At 53.7% G+C, this 17448-nt stretch overlaps 1 protein-coding gene across 1 annotated transcript in view; it reads right to left on the bottom strand.

The window, feature by feature from the left end:
- IGDCC4 (immunoglobulin superfamily DCC subclass member 4) overlaps positions 1-17448 on the bottom strand; it is a 38715-nt gene that overhangs the window by 14504 nt on the left and 6763 nt on the right. The window contains 9 exon segments of the mRNA XM_028506354.2: positions 37-201; positions 729-1142; positions 1802-1957; positions 4854-4994; positions 6282-6418; positions 12656-12797; positions 13506-13706; positions 13709-13744; positions 13747-13854. Of these exon segments, the coding sequence (XP_028362155.1) occupies positions 37-201; positions 729-1142; positions 1802-1957; positions 4854-4994; positions 6282-6418; positions 12656-12797; positions 13506-13706; positions 13709-13744; positions 13747-13854 (1500 nt within the window).

Genomic DNA, 17448 nt, shown 5'->3' on the forward strand with positions numbered 1-17448 from the left:
ACCCCATGGTGCCCGTTGCGGGTACGGAGGCCCTACCATCATCCAGCGTGTGGACCAGTGCCGGGGTGGAGGTGCGGCTGGCCCCCAGCTGAGAGTAGGCCACCACGTAGAACTCGTAATCTGTGTTGGGTTCCAGGTCCCGCACCTGCAGCTCTGTCGTGTCATTGTTCACTGCAAACTGGTACTCCACATTGTCCATGCCTGGGACGATGACACAGGGGACAGAGGGACTGTCACAGGAACACCACCAGGGGCCCACCAGCTGGAGGCTGTCATACAGTCCCAGTCTCGGGAACAGTCTGTTTGTAGCTAAATAATCCCAGATAATCTGCATTGGCGAGTATAAACTTCCCCGGCTTCTAGTTCCGCTGCATTAATTCTTCCACCTGGCTAGGAAGTTCTTTCTGGCATCTAACTGAAGCAACTCTTACTGCATTTAATAGCTGGCTCCAGGAATCCTTGGGAGGAGAAGCATCCTCTCCCTCTTCTCTGGCAAACCGTGAGGAGTAATGGGCCACGTCGACCCCTCGAGCACCAGGCCCACCCCATCTACACGGTGTCTCCTGTGGGCTCCCACCTCATCCTACCCTAACCCCAAAGGTAGCGACGGGCAATTCTTCAGTCACACAACTTGCCCCCGCCTCAGGGCGTTCCAGCTTGGACCTTTGCTTGGGCCTTTACTGGGATGTCTCCTCCCACTCCCCACCACCCCAACACCGCAGACGTACCCCGAGCCTTCTGGTAGTGGAGGGAGAAGCCAATGATCTGGTCGCTGTGCAGCTCAGGGCGCTCCCAGGCCACCAAGACAGTGGAGCTGCTCAGCGGTGTGGCCGTGACCCGCGTGGGGGCGCTGGGCAGCCCCTCGCGGACAACTACCGCCAGCGGCGCTGCGGCGCACGCTGTGCCGGCGCCGTTCTCGGCCACGCACTGGTAGTAGCCGGCGTCCTGCAGGCCGATCTGTGTGATGACCAGGCTGCCGCCGCCGCCCTGCACCTTCACACGCCCGTTGGGCCGCAGCGGCGCCCCATTGTGCAACCAGCGCAGCGCGGGCCGCGGCTCTCCGGACGCGCGGCACACGAAGCGCGCGGTGCTGGCCCGCGTCCGAGACAGGGCCTCGGGCGCCTGCGAGATGGCAGGGGCCGCTGGGGGCGAGCAGGAGGAAGCTGACAGCGCGCTCCGTCCACTGGGGACTGGGCCGCTCCCATGTCCCCTCCGATCTCTCTGACCTCTCTCTGGTTCATCCCTCTACCTTTACTTCCCCCCCACTTACCCCAGCCCCACGCTGGCCTCCTCGGCCTGCCCTCCTCGGCCTGCCCTCCTCCTGGGTCTAACCCATTCCTCATTTATCACCTCCTTCTCCCACACCAGATTTACTCCGGTCTACAGTTATCTCTGTCCGGAGCAACTTCGTCCCCTTGTTTTCTTAGTACCACTCCGAGTTCCACTATCCCCCTCCCCCACCCCACTAACCTCAGTCCTATGCCTCCCCCTTTACCTAAGTTCCACCCAGACCACCCCTTCCCACCCTCCAATCACCTGGGAGCTAACCACCCCTCCTCCTTTCCCTCTCCTCTTACGACCTAGTCCGTCCCCTCCAAGGCCCCGCCTCCGAAGAACTCCCACCAGCTCCACGCCCCCACCCCCAACCCTACCCGTTTCTCATGCTCCAGGATGTCTCTCAATCCCTCCAACACGCCCAATTGCCCACTCCCCAGTCTCGCCCCGCTCTGTTTTTCCCTCGGCCCCGACTAACCCACCCCACTCGCGCACGTCCACTCCCCCAGCCTCCCTGCTGCCTCACCCAGTATGCGAAGCTCAGCGGCAGCGGTGGCGAAGTCGCGAGTGCGGGGCTTGTTCGCGCGGCACACGTAGACGCCAGAGTGCCGGGGCTGCGCGCTGGTGATCAGCAGGTTGGTGCGGCCCAGGACGATGACATCGGTGGAGATGGGCTTCCCGTCTGGGGAAGAGAAGGGAGAGCGCTGGAGGGGGGAGGTGAGGATTGTCCTCCATCCACTCCCGGGACCTCGGGGCCTCTCTGCGCTGGGGTTATGAGGCCATAAGAGTCCCCGGTTCGAATCTCAGTTCTTCCACTTGCTGGCTAGTGACCCTCTCTAAATCTTAGTGTCCCCCTCTGTAATATGAGGAGAGAGCCTCTCACTGGAAGGACTGCTGTGGAAGTGGCATGAATAAGGTGTGTGAGAACCCCCGGCACAATGCAGGCACATAAACGAGTGCTCAGCACACTAGTCAGTGATTACTACATCCACTGCTGAAACTGATTTTCCCAAGGAGGACACATCCCTGTATGGCCCTGGCCCAGTCCCTGTGATGAAATATGGCTGGTGAGGTCTGACCAAAACCAAAGACTGGAATATGTGCAGAGACTTTCAACTTGATGTGAAATGGAAACCATTTTTAAAGTCCTTGCCTTATGGACACAAACATAAAATTCAGGGGGAAAAACAAAAATGGCCAAGAAACACACACACAAAAATTGTTCAACTTCATATACTCAAAGAAATGCACATCAATAAATACAGTTGTTTTTCACCAACCATAATGGGAAAGGGTTAAAAACAGTGAGTTGCAGTGCGGGAGAAAAGGTCAGGGCTAGTAGGGCTCCACCCGAACCTTGAGGTCAGGGATTCCACTATGGGTCCCGGGGAGGTGTGAACAGGGCTGGTCACTGTGGTGTCAACTGCAGTGGTGGACAACTGGAAAGACTTAAAAATTCAACAGTAGGACCTGGAAAATTACACTGCAGCTGTACTCAAATGATGGAATCTCATATAGTCATAAGGTCTGAAAAAATTGTAAAGATGGGGACATGCTTATGAGATACCTATGAATGAAAATGGGACCTGGGATTGTAAATTCAACAGGCTCTCAATTTCAGGGAGAAATGTGCAAGTGCATAGACAAAAATCTGGAGAAAATACATATGTTAGCAATTTTTACCTCTGAGTGGTGAGATATGTTGTTTCTGCCTCTCCCTAGCTCTCTACAATGAGCACACACAACTTCTGCAGTCAGAAGAAAAGGAAACACGAGGCCCTCCCCTGACTTAGTGGAGCAGGGGCAGGAATGAAGTCCCTCTATGGCCTTTCTCTTCCCAGCCTCCGTCCAGCCGTGTTATTAGCAGAGTTTCTCTAAGTGAGTTCCCGAAACTACTGGTGTCAGGATCCTCTGGGACAGCGCTTCTTAGATCCTTCTTGTGTACACAAATCGTGGGATTTCAGGGGACTCTAAGATGTGGAGGCCTAGGGCAGGGCCCAGATTCTGCACTCCTGACCAGGCCTCCAGGCAGTGGACGCGCAGACCGCTGGTTCAGTGCTCTCCTGGCGGGAAGGGAGGAAGTCTGCAGTTTTCTCTCTAATTGCCCAGGCACACGGTCAGTATTTGAGAAACACTGATATTAGAACTTCTGGGCAGCATCACAGCCTTACCCCAATAACAGTCTGAGGTCCCTGCTGCCCTGGGATCCCCCTAACTAGGCAAATGTCACACATCCAATGAGGCCATGCAGGTAAAGGAGGTGCAAAGATTTCAGAACTGTTCTGTCTCATCAGATCAGAGGAAGAAGGTATATAGTTGTTGGTTTATTATTTTTCTTTTCTTGTTTTTTTTTTTTTAATCCTCAGCTGAGGATATATTGATAGAGAAAGACATCGATGTGAGAGAGAAACATCGATCAGTTGCCTCCCACCCGAGCCCTGATTGGGGATCAAAGATCCCAGGGCACAAACTAGGTACGTGCCCTGACCAGGAACGAACCTGCAACCTTTAGGTGCACAGGATGACCCTCCAACCAACTGAGCCACCAGGGCAAGGCTAGTGTATTATTTTTCTTTAAACTCTATGCATTCATTATGTACTCTTGCATGTGAGATACAAACTTACAATAAGGAAGCAGTGTAGGGTAACAGACTGAGCCAGGAAAGAAGGGTAAAGAGGGCTAGGTTTAAGATTTACTTCTGCCATCAGCTTGGGACAAATCACTTCTTATCAACAAGTGGAAACAAAGATAATCCTTGCTTTTCTTCCGTACAGAACAGTAGGGAGCAGTAGGGAGGGGTATACCGGAAAGAGGACGGGCTCTACGGTTTGGGCCCTGGCTTTCGACTTGCCTCTCAGCCTCAGCTTCCTCACCTGCCCACTGGGAATAATAGTCCTGGCCTCTCCCCTCCTCCACGGGCTCTCGGAAGCTCAGGCGAGAGCCCAGTGAGTGTTCAGCGGACTGCAAGACGACGGTTGGCCCAGCGCCCTCATTACCCTGATAGCGTCTCCAGTAACACAGTCCCACTTGGCACTTGTCACTTGCTGTCTGATACCGTCAAGCCTCTCTTCACAGCTGTGGGTCTTATCTCCCTCACCCAGACCATGAGGGTCCTGTGTCTGTCATCTGGGTATTCTTTTCCCTGTGCTCAGCACGCAAAGGAGAGGCGCCCTGGGTAGAGGCAGCCTTGTGATAAACAGAGTGGCAGTGGGGGCCTGGTTCCACCTGACCTGCTGGCTGTGTGGCACCTTCCCAGCTCTCACACGCTTCTCTGCCACACTGTAGTGAGGAATGAAGCAAGGTAGAGAAGCCAGCCTGGGGCCCACACCGACTAAGGTCTCAATGACAATTTTGTGAGTGGCAAATTCCAAGCGCCTTGTAATGGGAAGGTGCTATGCAGATTGATGACTAAGGGTGTCCAGGTCCCCACCCATACTCAGCCCTGGGAGAGGAGCTCCTGCCACACCAAAGGTTGGTGACTATGAAGTGGTCACCGTGATAGCTTCCTGACTTGGGGACACATGAGATGCCACACCCCTCCTTTCCCACACCCTCCCAGTGCCCTCCCTCCACTTACCCTGCCGGACCCAGGACACGAAAGGGGTGGGATCAGCGGAAGCCACACATTCCATCACCACACTCTGGCCAGATACTACTGTGGTGTTCTCTGGAGCTGCCACAATGACCACATCCTGCTCCCTGGTGGACACCAGGGACCCTGGAGAGAGGGCAGACGAGCAGGCAGTCTTACCATTTGGCATCTTCACATGCGAACCTCCCCCCCCCCCCCACGCCCCTGGTGAGGCAGGTGGGGCAGGGAGCAGCCAGCTCCCACCTGACAGACAGGGAAAGCAGCTACATAGTTCCGCAGAGCTGGGACTGGGACTCAGAGCTCTTTCCCTCGGAGCCAGGAGAGGAATAACCTGGTCTCCAACACACCAGCCCCGCTCTTCCCTGCCAAACTGAACCCACGCTCCAGGTAGAGGACAGTCAGGGTCATGAGTAGACTTGAAGTCAACAGAGTTTCTAGTTTTAGCACTTATTAGCATCATCATCACCCTGCAGTGTGACCTTAGACAGGTCCCTTCCCCAAAGGGTCTCAGGTTTCCGAGCGCGAGAGGGAGGGGGTGGGCCCAGGTTTCTGCCGGCTTAGCAGCTCCCTGAGCACCAATTCCTGCCGAGTTCTCAGTGCAACCGGTGCCCTGGATCAGCATGGTGAATACCTAGTTTGTCCAGCAGGTGGAGGCAGAGACCCCAGGCGCTGGAGGGAGAGCAAACCAGAGTCTAGAGCAGCTCACTAGCTAGGCCCCCAGGAAGTAGAGTGGAATTGGAGGCCAGGGACTGGGAGGAGAGGTGCAGAGGGGCAGGGGTGTGGGGAGATGCCCATGGCAGAGAAAGGCAAGTGAGAGGCCTGAAGTAAGATCCGTGGACTGTTGCTAGGTGCCAGGCACTTTCTGTTCTCACGGCCTCCCAGAGCTGGACATTTGATAACCAGCTCATGGCCACACAGATGGTGAGTAAAGCAGCCAGGATTCAAATCAGGTCTTTCTGACCCCAAAGCCCGTGACCTTCCCACTGCATCACCCTGGGATGGGAGCTTTTCAGAGAAATACCGGACTGCAGGGAGCCAGACTTTCAGGGCACAGCAAGCAGCGAGGGGCAAATCCCTCAGTGCCCAGAGCCCCCGGGGCACACAGAGGGGCAGGGACCAAGGCTTCAGGTGCCTGACCTCCCCACCCATCTCCAGCCCTGGGTGCTCCAGCCGACCAAGGGAACACAGGGTCTCCACAGGAAGGGAGCGCTGCATGGGGAACCCAGCCCCAAGTCTCTTCCTGACTTGCTGGGTGGCCCTGCCTTCTCTGGGCTTCGTCACCTCACCTGTCCGACGGCAGTGATGCCCCACCACCTATATGAGGCACAGCTTGGACCTCACGGGACCCCTCCGAACTCGGAGGCTGCTCACTCCAGAAACACCCTGGTTTCCCCCACCTGCCAGCCCCCTTACCTCTGCGGGCCACGCTGAGGAGGGCCTCCTGGCTAAAGCGCTGCTGGGCTGAGTTGGTGGCCACGCAGCGGTAGGAGCCTGCGTCACTCTCCTGGACGTCCAGGATCTGGAGAACGCCGTTGGGAAGAGTGATGAGCCTTGGGAAGGGGAAGAGGGCACCTGTGAGGTGGGCAAGAGTTCTGCAGGGAGGGCGGCACACCCAAACAGGCTGCCTCCTCCAGCCTGAAATACCTGCAGTGTCTCACTTTCAAGCCTAATTCGTCATTTTAAAAATGCAAATTAGAACTACACCATCTTCATCTACCAGGTGGGCAAAGGTCAAAAGGTTTAAGGACAGCCTACTTGCATGAAGGAACGCGGGGAAGGCTCTCCTGCCTTGTCAGGAGCCATGCCAATCAACGCGGCCTTTCCAGGGCAGGCTGGCGACAGCGTAAACTCGCACGTGCTCGTGCACCCAGCAGCACCACTTTGAGGACTCTGTCCCACAGACATTCTCGGGCACGTACACAAAAATGTGTGTTTAACAACATTCACTCCAGCGTAGTCTTTAATAGCACAAGCCTGGAAACAATCCAGTGTCCATCTGTAGAGTGGGGACTGGCTACATTGGTGTGGGTCTGTTCGTACAATGGAATGCTAGGCAGCCGTTACAAAGGGGCAGGTCCACATGTGCCAGCATAGGGAGACCTCCAAAATGTGTGGGTGCAGAACAGCATGTGGGGGGGGATATGTGCATGGACACACTGGCACTGAATGTCCCTGGTGATGGTGGCTATCTCTAGGGAGGGGCCCTGGGATCCTGGGAGCTGGAAGTGAGAGAGAACTTCTTTTTACTATAGAGCTTTCTATGCCTCCTTCCTCCCCTGACAAAGTTCCTATTATTCACACTACTTTATCTGACCCTCAAAACAAGCCCAAGAAACAGAGGGAGTTACAACCTTTGTTATATTGGTGACGACACTAAGGCGCAGAGGGAGCAGAGGATTTTCCCAGGGTCTCACAGCTGGAGCAGAGTTAAAACTTGAATCCAGGTCTTCTGGTAACAAATCCTACATTCTTCCCGCCTGCCTGTCTCAGCAGCCCTTAGATGGCTGGGAATGACAAGGCAAGGGGGGTGGTCCCCAGCAAGCCCCGATCAACATGTACATTACTGAGGAGGAGCAGGATGGAGGAGGGTGGTGTTCTCTGCCCTCCTGGGCAGAGGGCTGGAATGTGGCTCGGGCTAGGGAAGGCACACAGAGCAACCCAGGGCGGGGAAGTGTCCATGGTGGTGGGCTCCGGCCCAAGTAGGGAGTGAGTGAGAGCTCCTGGATCCTTCGACTGTGATCCTGCAGGGTCAGTTCGTGGCTGAGAGTTCTCAGTTTCTCAAGAGAGCAAACAGTGCTGGCCCCTGGATTAGGTTGGACTAAGGTCAGAGAGGAAATAGGGCAGCTGTGTTCTTGGTGCAGGAATCCATGAGCTTGTGGGGAAACAGGGTATATAATAAAACCTAGACAGGGGAGAGCAGAACTAGCTCAAGGGCGTTGGGAGAGAATCCTGGCCATGGGTCTGGAAACCTACTGTGGCCCAAAGACTTTGGGAGAGAAACCTGCATCAGTCCCTTCCTCATCCCAAAAGCAAACCCACCCCTATCCCAGCGTCTTATCCCCGGCTCCAACAGCTGCCCACGCCCATGCTAGGCCGGTGGGGGAGAAGGGACAAGGAGGCAAAGTGTGACTGGAGGTAGAATTCTGGGCCACAGCCCAGACTGCAGCCACAGAAAGTTTAATGGGAAAGACCGAGCAGGGAAGGACAAGCAGGACTCGTCTGGGAAACAAAGCCCCTGGCCCCATTCAGGTCACGTCCACCTGAGATATTCTTCCTTCAAGACCCCTTGTCCTTCCTCGGTCCAGCTGGCTGGCTCTGCCTGCAGGTTCCTGCCAGGAGCGGCCCATGCTTCCTAACCCCAAAGGGCCTTCGTTTTTACAGGGAAATTGTGCTCCTAGTACCCGACAGCTAATACCTCCTTTGACAAGTAACATTTCCTTAATTATGTGTGTTGAATGATTGAATGAATGAATACCTTTCCTCAGATGTGTTGTGGCTACAGCTAACAGAGTGAAATAGAACTGCTGTTAGTGTTCACCTAAAATCTTTTCTGTTTTGTTAAAATGTGGTTTTTTTTAGCCCTGGCTGGTGTAGCTCAGTGGATTGAGTGCCAGCCTGTGAACCAAAGAGTCGGAACCAGTCGGAACCAGTTCGGTTCCTAGTCAGGGCACAAGCCTGGGTTGCAGGCCAGGTCCCCATTGGGGAAGTTCGAAACACAGCCACACAGTGATGTTCCTCTTCCTCTCTTTCTCCTTCCCTTCCCCCCTGTCTAAAAACAAATAAATACAATCTTCGGTTAGTGGGGAAAACAGTCACAAGACAGTGTCTGTGAAGCGATTCCATTTTTGGAACGTAAATACATCATATGTTAGGACATACACAAGAAAGTCAAGGGTGGTAAAGCTCCCATCAGTGACAGAGGTTTTCTCTGGAAGCAGGATTACTGGGGACTTCCTTGTTGTGTTTTTAAACATGTTTTTGCAGTGAGTACTTATTAGTTTAGAAACATAAAACTTTAAAAAATTTAAATCTCAAACAGTACGTGCTCTCGCACTTTGCTTTGTGGCTGCCCGTGCTGTGGGGAGAGCTGGTGCCGGAACGCGGCGGCGGCGCGTGTGGGCGTAGCGGGTGGCGTCGCACGTCGCTCGTCGCAGCCTCGGGTTCTCGCTCGAGCAGCGGGCGAGATAATTCCCGTCCTGCCTTCTTCGCAGCCCTGCCCCTTTTTATGTCTCAGGAGCCCACATTCGCTAATGGACACAAGCACCACGTACGAATCGCAAGCTCAAACACATCTGTACAATGGTGTAAACTGTGCACATATTTAAAAAGACTGGAAGGAATACTCAAAATGATAATAGTCGTCTGTGTTCAGGTGGTAGGTGACTTTTTCCCCTGTTAAGTTAGTATTTAAGTATTCCCCTGTTAAGTACCATTTAAGCACTTAATTCAAATTTCAAATCGAACAAAATAGCCACTTGTAGAATGAAAGGAAACTTCTATCCAAAAGGAAGGACTCATTCTCTCCAAGCCTGACCTTGAGCCTGCTCCCACTCTCCCAAAAGGCCACGAGGCCCCAGGGATTCAAGAGCACAGAAGAAATGACACAGCTGCTCTGAATTCCTGAGGGCCAAAGAGCCCCCACCCTAAGCCCTACAGAGACCCCCTGGGGGAAGAGGGACACTAGCTGGGGGCCACACAGGGTCCGCAGTCTCAATGGACACCGGGAGGAGGGTGGGGCCGAAGATGGGACGAGGGGGCCCACGGCATTTACGTCCATCAGGGCCGTGTTTTTTTAAAGTGTGAGCGGACGGCGATAACAAAGCAATTTCAAAGGGGTCTAGACACACACTTTCTTATTCCAGTGGTTATGTATTTATTTTTATGGCCACCTTCTATTTATGGTAAGTGTTGCTGGTTTTCCATTTTACTGCCGTGAGATAATGTTCCTTTTTAGTATGTGTTAAGTTACAAAAGAGAGAGTTGATTTAAAGAAATGAACTAAGTGAGTGATTGTATAAATGGTTTAGGGACAGCCGAAATTACAAAGGGGGTTTATGAATGCCCGGATTTGGGGGAACATTGCTCTCGTTGATGACTAATTCCCATGGAAGAAAAATGATCCCCTATCATTAGAAATTAGTATAAGTACCGGGGAATTGCCTCAGGGTCTAGTCTGCACCATCAGTTTCAAAACTGTGCACACACCCCCCGACAGAGTGTGTTTATTAACTGCACATGTGCGCACCCCACGCCAAGGCACATGGTCTCCCTCAAGCCACTGGCCAGGTCTATGAATAGCATATTTGTGCATGTGCTATATCTGGGCACGTGTGAAAGTGCATACCTTGGGCATAGTCAAGTTGCTGTTTTAAACATTTCTTTATTCCCCCCACACAATGTGCTGGGACATGTGAGCCCGGCTTATTTATAGATGAGGATCACTTTTCAGAGGACTTGGGGGCAAACCCTGCCAGAGCTCAGGAACTGGCAGCTCCAGGCTCCTGGGAGCGGCCTGTGGCTTCATGGAATGAGGCCTGAACGAGATGAGGGGAGGCGGGAGGCAAGGTCTGAATCCCACTGTTTGCTGAAGAACTTGGGGGAAGCAACCTCCCTGCCCTGAGCCACAGTTGGGCCACGCGACCTCTGAGCCCCCCTGCGACAGGGGCCTCCTCCGACCCAGCAGCTGGCCCACCCTGACCGCTGAAGCCCGAGAGGCCGGTGTGCTGTCCATGCCGGCGAAACGGCACCCAGCACTCTGAGCACCCTCTGTGTGGCCTGGACCAACAACGAGGCATCTCTGTCTATGATCTCCAGTTCCCTCGTTTAACCATCTGGACAATAATATCTGTCATAGGCATTTATTCTATGTTAAATGGAAGGATGTTTGTTCTATGTTAAGTGGAAAAAAGTAGAAGTTGAAATAGAACCCCATTTCTGTTTTGGAAAAAAGGTGACTGAACAACAACAACAAAAACCAGTGTGAACAATCCAATCCAAGTTTTCAAAGGGAATTTTTATGAGCGTACAGGGGAGAAGTCCAGCGGACAGACACTGAGACTAACAGTGACTTTCTATGGGTGGACAGGTTGACAGGTAATTCTTGTTCTTTTCTACTTATATGAATTTGAAAGATGCATTTCTAGGAGTATACACTAAAAGAGGACAATATGAAAAAATAAGAATGCCTACCTTGAAGGATGCTGGGAATCATTAAGTGAGAAGACGGCTCTCACTAAGTGGCACCAAGTTGTGACTTTGAACGTGGGGAGATTCCCCGTTCTCTCCTATTCTCCCTGGGTGCTGCCAGCAGGAGGCTCTCACTTGGGTCTTGCCCAGCAACTCCCAGGAAGCACCCACCCAAGAGCAGCGAGAAGCCACACATTTGGAAGGCACAGACCTTGAAGCGTCACTATCCCCATGGCCCGCCCCCAGCATGCTCACTCAGGGAACGCTGCAAGGGGGGCCTGGGGAGACGAGCCCAGGGAGCGTGCAGTTAAACAAGGCGAACGGGTTCTTCAGCACAGGCTTCTCCGCGCCCTGTCAGCTCCAAGAGGGAGACTCACAGGCAGCTTCCTGGCCTCGGCGACAGAATCGTTTTTTTTCAAAGAGCCCCTTCAGGGACTAATTTTTACAAAGAACACGCTTTGGGAAACCATGATCTAATCCAATCCATTCTTCTTTTCCCTTTAACTTTACAGATGGGGGAATGAAGCTGAGTGAGAAGTGACGTGCTGAGGACCAGTGGGGCTAACTGCTCACCCAAGTCAACAGGGTCATTTACATCTTGACCTCTCTCTCGCCCTTCTTCCTCCTTCACAACTGTTACAGAGATGTGTCCTGTGGCTCTTCTACCTAGAAGCTTCTCCTACACTTCCACCCCCAATGTGGACATGGGCAAAAGTCACAGAAGCTGGGACAACTCAACACACTCGAGACAGGTTAGTCCCGGTGCGGGGAGAACTGAATGAAAACCAGTGCTTCTGGGCCTGAGGAACCCTGCCTCCACCAGGAGAGAGTGAGGTGGTCAGCACAGCGGGAGGGGTGTAGGGGCAGGACCGTGGGGTGGCGGGGAAGGGCCCTCGGAGCCACATTCCCAAAGACGTAGGAAAGCAGGGAGGGGGAACCAAGTCACGAGATCGACTCAGAGGCCACAGATGTGAACGAGCCTCATGCTCACTGGCCACACTCAGGTCCATCTGGGCATGGCTGGGAGCGGGTCCAGCCTCTGCTTCTTTCCCACCTTAGAAACTCTGCCCTGGCACGGCTCCAGGGGCCCACAGACTTCGGGGGGAGGGAAGAGGGTGAAACAGGAAAGACCTCTGCAACCCATTCATCAGAGGCTACACCCTACAGGATGGACTGGAGAGAGGAAGAGAGGTAGAAGCTTCAGAAGAACCTTGTAAGGAGGATACCTTTCCAGCGGCCTTGGGACCCTGAACGAACAACAAACATTCCCCGGTGACTCATGGTCCGGCCTTGGATAAGCCACGGCGCCTCTCTGGCCCCCAGTCTCCCTCAGTAAAGCGAGTGGTGGGACCAGAGATGCTCTCAAGGACTCTGTCACTACTCCCTACCCAAGCTCCACAGCTTTGGAGGTGGCTTTCCTCCCAGGGAGCAAAGACTTCTTGCCTAACTTCTCTTTGGGGCCAGAAATGAGCTGAGAGTCAGGTAATGTTTGGCTCCTGAGTCAGTCTGAGCAAATGGAGCCACCCTGACCGTACAAATCCCTGCGCCCTCCCTGGCCTGCCCACGGGCACCCACTCTCTGCGCCCCTGCAGGGCACTCACCGAGGCTCCTTAGGCACTGTCACCTGGTCCTTCTCCCAAGTAATGATGGGTGCCGGCAGCCCTTCAATGTGGCACTCAAATCGAGCTGTCCCGTTCTCCTCCACTGTCTGAGACTCCGGGTGCAGAGAGAAGCCTGCGAGGGCTGAGGACGAGGACGGGGACACACAGGCAGGAGGGTGAGAATGGGACACACAGGCAGGGGCAGGAGAGGAGCAGGGGAAGGGAGGCCACCACGAGCACAGACAGTGAAGCACACCCGCCCAGAAACACAGGGTTTTAGAAACGCCAGCAGAGCACATCCAGACCAACAGAGACACAGCTGGAGAGAGGCCATCAGGGGAAAAGAGGGGGTCGTGACTGGCCAGATGCTGTGAATTCCAAAGTCCCCAGGCTTAACGTCAGCATCACAGTCAGACTAGAGTAAGATGCACATTCTTCTGGCCTGAAAATTATTTCTTGGTGATCTGTGCCTCCTGAGAGCCCCCCACAGAAGGTGGGCTGGCCAGTGGGGCTTGAGTCCACACACTCCACCTGCTGTAGGGTGGGGAGCTCCCTGGGGAGGCACCTCTGTGCCCCTGACACTCTTACGAGCCTCTCTGGCAGGCTTCCTGGAGGAGAGCACAATGCTAGACTCTCGAACTCCACGGGAAGCAAAGGAGAAAGAACAGATGGGTGGAGAGATGGGACTAACGAACGGTGAGGCAGACATACCAGGGAGGGACTCACTGAGCAGGACGGGAGGCAGGGACAGGGGGCCTGGGCTCAAGGGATGGGCCTTTGTGCAGGATTTCCACATCCTACACCACGGGCTTCCTGGGTCTTAGCCCAGACCCCAGATACGAGCACTTACTGGCGAGCTTGACCACTGCAGGCTGGCTGGCCACTACTCCGAGGGGCCCGTGGGCCAGGCAGGAATAGCTGCCCTCAATGACATCTGAGGCCCCAGGGGCTGCCTCCTCACTGCCATTGGGTGCTAGCGGCTGGGACAGCCACAGGGAGCCATTGGGTAGCAGGCGCAGGTGGTTGTGTTCCAGCAGGGCATCTCCGTCTTGCTCCATGTGACGCTGGTGGGGGGTCCGCCAGCAGCGGTCCCAGACTGCAGTCCAGCACCGCCACCTGTGCTGGGGCCAGAATCACTTGCACTGGCCCCGTTCCACAGCTCAGCTCCACGGTTGTCTCCTGGGGCAACGGCAGCTCCCCTGCATAGAGGAGAGGGTGCCAGGGCTATCAGTGTGTGTCCTCCCACTGCCACGGGCCCCAGCTCCCACTTCACCCACCCCCGTGCTGGGGCAAATCATGGAGAGAGCCCCCGAGAAAGACCCGAGTCTGGATCCCGGCTCTGTCCCTCGATGACTATGGTCTTGCGCAAACCGCCGTACTTCCCCATGCTCGCCTTCCCCAGCTGCCCGATGTCCCTACCCACTAAAACACACAGTTCTCAGCAACGTCTCTCATAACAGGCAATAAGTGGAAGTGACCCAAATGCCTGTCACTTGATGAATGGATAAATACATTACTCAGCCATTGAAAGGCACAAAGTACTGGTACATGTTTGCAATGTGGATGAAGCTTGAAAACTATATGGTGAGTATAAGAAGCCAGTCACAAATGCCATATGTTGTATGACCTCATTTCTGTGAAATAGGCAAGTCATAGAGACAGAAAGTAAATGAATGGCTGCCAGGGACTGGGGGGAGGGAAGGAGTGACAGTTAAGGGACATGAGGTTTCTTTGTGGGATGATGAAAATCCTCTAGAACTGGATAGTAGTGAGGTTGCACAACCTTGTGAATATCCTGTACTGACTTCTACTCCACTGACTTGTACTCTTTACACAGTGAATTTTGTGGTATGTGAATTGTATCTCAATAAAAAGACACAGCAATGGCTTCCTGCTGGGGCTGTTGCGAGCACTGAATGAGAGGAGGTGGGGAAAGGAGCACAGCCCAGTGCCTGACCTGGCACAGGACCCACGCTCAGCGATGTCACTCCCTCCCCGGGAACCGCACGGATCATCTGGACCCCTTCTGCCCTAGTGGCTGGAGGAGCAAGGCACTCCTCCCTGCAGCTGATTTCCCCAGGGCCACAGCAAACCGGAGCCAGCGCCCAGCCTCCTGCCAAAGCCAGGGATCTGTTCTCTGCAGAGGCCCCCGGAGAGCCTGCAACTCCAGCCCTGCCCTTGGCACACAGGGAAGAGGAGGGGAACAGTGGAGGGAGGAAATGCCACCCCACAGCCAAAACCAAAACACACAGAGGCCAATATATATATAATATACATTATATAAAATATATACTACAAACAATATAGTATATATTACATATGTAATATATGTACTATACAGTAGTGCTATACATATATAGTTCTATACGTACTATAGAACTATACAATATGCACTGTATATACATACAATAGAGTATATATTAGTTTAGTATATAGTATATATTATAATATTAAAATATATTATAATGCAATAATATACTATTATTGTAGCATACTATACTATTATTATACTATCATTATACTATACAATACACAATATACTATTATAAAAGATACTATATTACTTATGCAATATGTACTATATTGCATATATAACATATGTTATAGTACATGTGTAATGTGTACTGTATTGCACATATACTATATAATTATATTTGTAATATATGATGTATAATGTGAATATATATATATTATTATAAATATATAGTATGTATATATTTAAAGATTTTACTTCTTTAGTTTTAGAGATCAGGGGAGGGAGGGAGAGAAGCACTGATGTGTGAGACACATTACAATCGGTCGCCTCTCACACGACCCCTCCTGGCCTGCACCCCAGGCCTGTGTCCCGACTGGGAATGGAACAGACGGACTCACAGTTCGCAGGCCGGCACTCAGTCCACTATGCCACACCAGCCAGGGCACCGATTTTATTATTTTAACCAACATTTCAGCAGCGCCCAGGAACCATTGTTCCTCGAGAACGGTTGGTTCTCCTGCTGTGTCTCCCATTAGGTTGACCTGCTGCCTCCCGTCCCATGGAAGTGTCTCATCCCCTAACCTGACCCCTTCCTTCCAGGCACAGTGGGGTATCTGAGAGTGAACCAGGGACCACGGCCCATGCTCGTGACGAAGCAGGTCTGTGCGGACAGAGCCATGGGAGGCAAACGGAAAGCACAATGACTACAGAATCAGAGAACCTCAGTTCTAGACTCAGCTCTGTCAGTCCAGCCGTGTGGCCTGGGTCAGTCACTGCTCCTTCTCACCTTAGTTTTCTCAGATGTAGCAGGTGATGTCTGAAATTCTATGATTTTAGGATTATTAATGAACTAGACACACTATTGCTGAAGAAACACAGGGCATCATCTAGACATGCACACACTGCAGATAATACCTTCCACGCCTGCACACACGCACCCCAGTGTCTGCCACACTCATCAAAACCCGGTCACACGTGCCCACCCACACTTGGAACCCTGGTCTCTCCCCAGGCTCCCTTCTCACCACCCTCAGAGAAGATCAGGTCTGGGGGAGAAGTCCTGTCTGGCTAAGATAAGGGGCCAGGGCAGCAGCCGGGGCTCTGATGCTGTAGTGGGAAGGACAGACAGACAGACAGACGAGGCCTGAACCAGGTCTCCACCTTTGTTAATCTATGAGAAAAGCTCTGCTGGCACCCAGCTACACAGCTGGGCTCAGTGTCACCGGTAGGCGCAGGGAGCAGGAAGCAGCCCTTGCCCTCACCCAGTTTCCACCCCTAATCGGAGAAACCAAACAGGCATCCACGTCATGGTGAGCCATTTGTTGTGGTGAAAAGAGCATTTGTCCTTGGTACAGAAGATCAAGGTTCCAGCCCTTTCTTCTGCCTACCAGTGGTGTGACAGGACACTTAACCTCTCCGGGCCTCAGTTTCCACAGCTGTAACGTGAAGACGATCACCCCCAGGCTTGGGAGGGTTAGACCGGACGATGGAAGCCAGGGCTCCAGCCCAGAGCCTGGCCAGCCCTGGCCAAGGAGTGGGAGCGCATCACTTAACGGCACTGGAGGGGCTGCATAAATGCTAATCACTGTTCTCAACACCCAGTCCTCACTATCTGAGGCCCTAGATGCTAGGATTCAACGCAGGCAAGCCGGGGCTCTCAGCCCAGCAGCTTCCAATCTCCGGGTTCCAGCGGCCCAGCAGTCAGTTTGGGTTTCAGGGGAGAAAAGCCGCACATAAGAGGAATCCCTGCGCCCTCCGACAGCCTCCCTGCCCCCCAAAGCACGTCCGGGGCCTGGAAAATCCCTGCCGCGCTGAACAACAATGTGAACAGTTGGGGCCCGAGCAGGCTGCTGGGTATGTCAGCCGCCTGGGCTCTGGCAGGCAGGACGGCGGCCAGAGGGGCCGTGCGGCTGGCTGGGGAGCCCAGAGGAGGCTCCGGTTCCCGTTCTGAATATTCATGGATGAGCAGATGTCTGGCTTCCCCACCTCTGAGGAGCCCAGCAGCGCCCAATATGGCAGAACAGGGAGACAGCAGGGAGGTACATGCGGAGAGAGCACAGGAGAGGACAGGGCTGAGCCTGGGGCCTGAGCCGGCCCAGGCTGGGGAGCCTGAGATCCCTCTCTTTATAGATGGGAAACTGAGGCCCAGAAGGAGGGTCTTGTCTCTCTGCAAGGCAGTTGCTCCTGAAACGAGAGGCTTCTCTCTGCCTCAGTGCCCCACCCAGCCTCTGTGGTCAGGACCTTCGTCATCCTCAGGGGCTCAGCTCGGGCACCAGCCCACCCCCCGGGACTCCCTGAAGCTGCCCCTGTCTTCCCC

This window comes from Phyllostomus discolor, chromosome 1 (assembly GCF_004126475.2).
Source record: "Phyllostomus discolor isolate MPI-MPIP mPhyDis1 chromosome 1, mPhyDis1.pri.v3, whole genome shotgun sequence".
NCBI lineage: Eukaryota > Metazoa > Chordata > Mammalia > Chiroptera > Phyllostomidae > Phyllostomus > Phyllostomus discolor.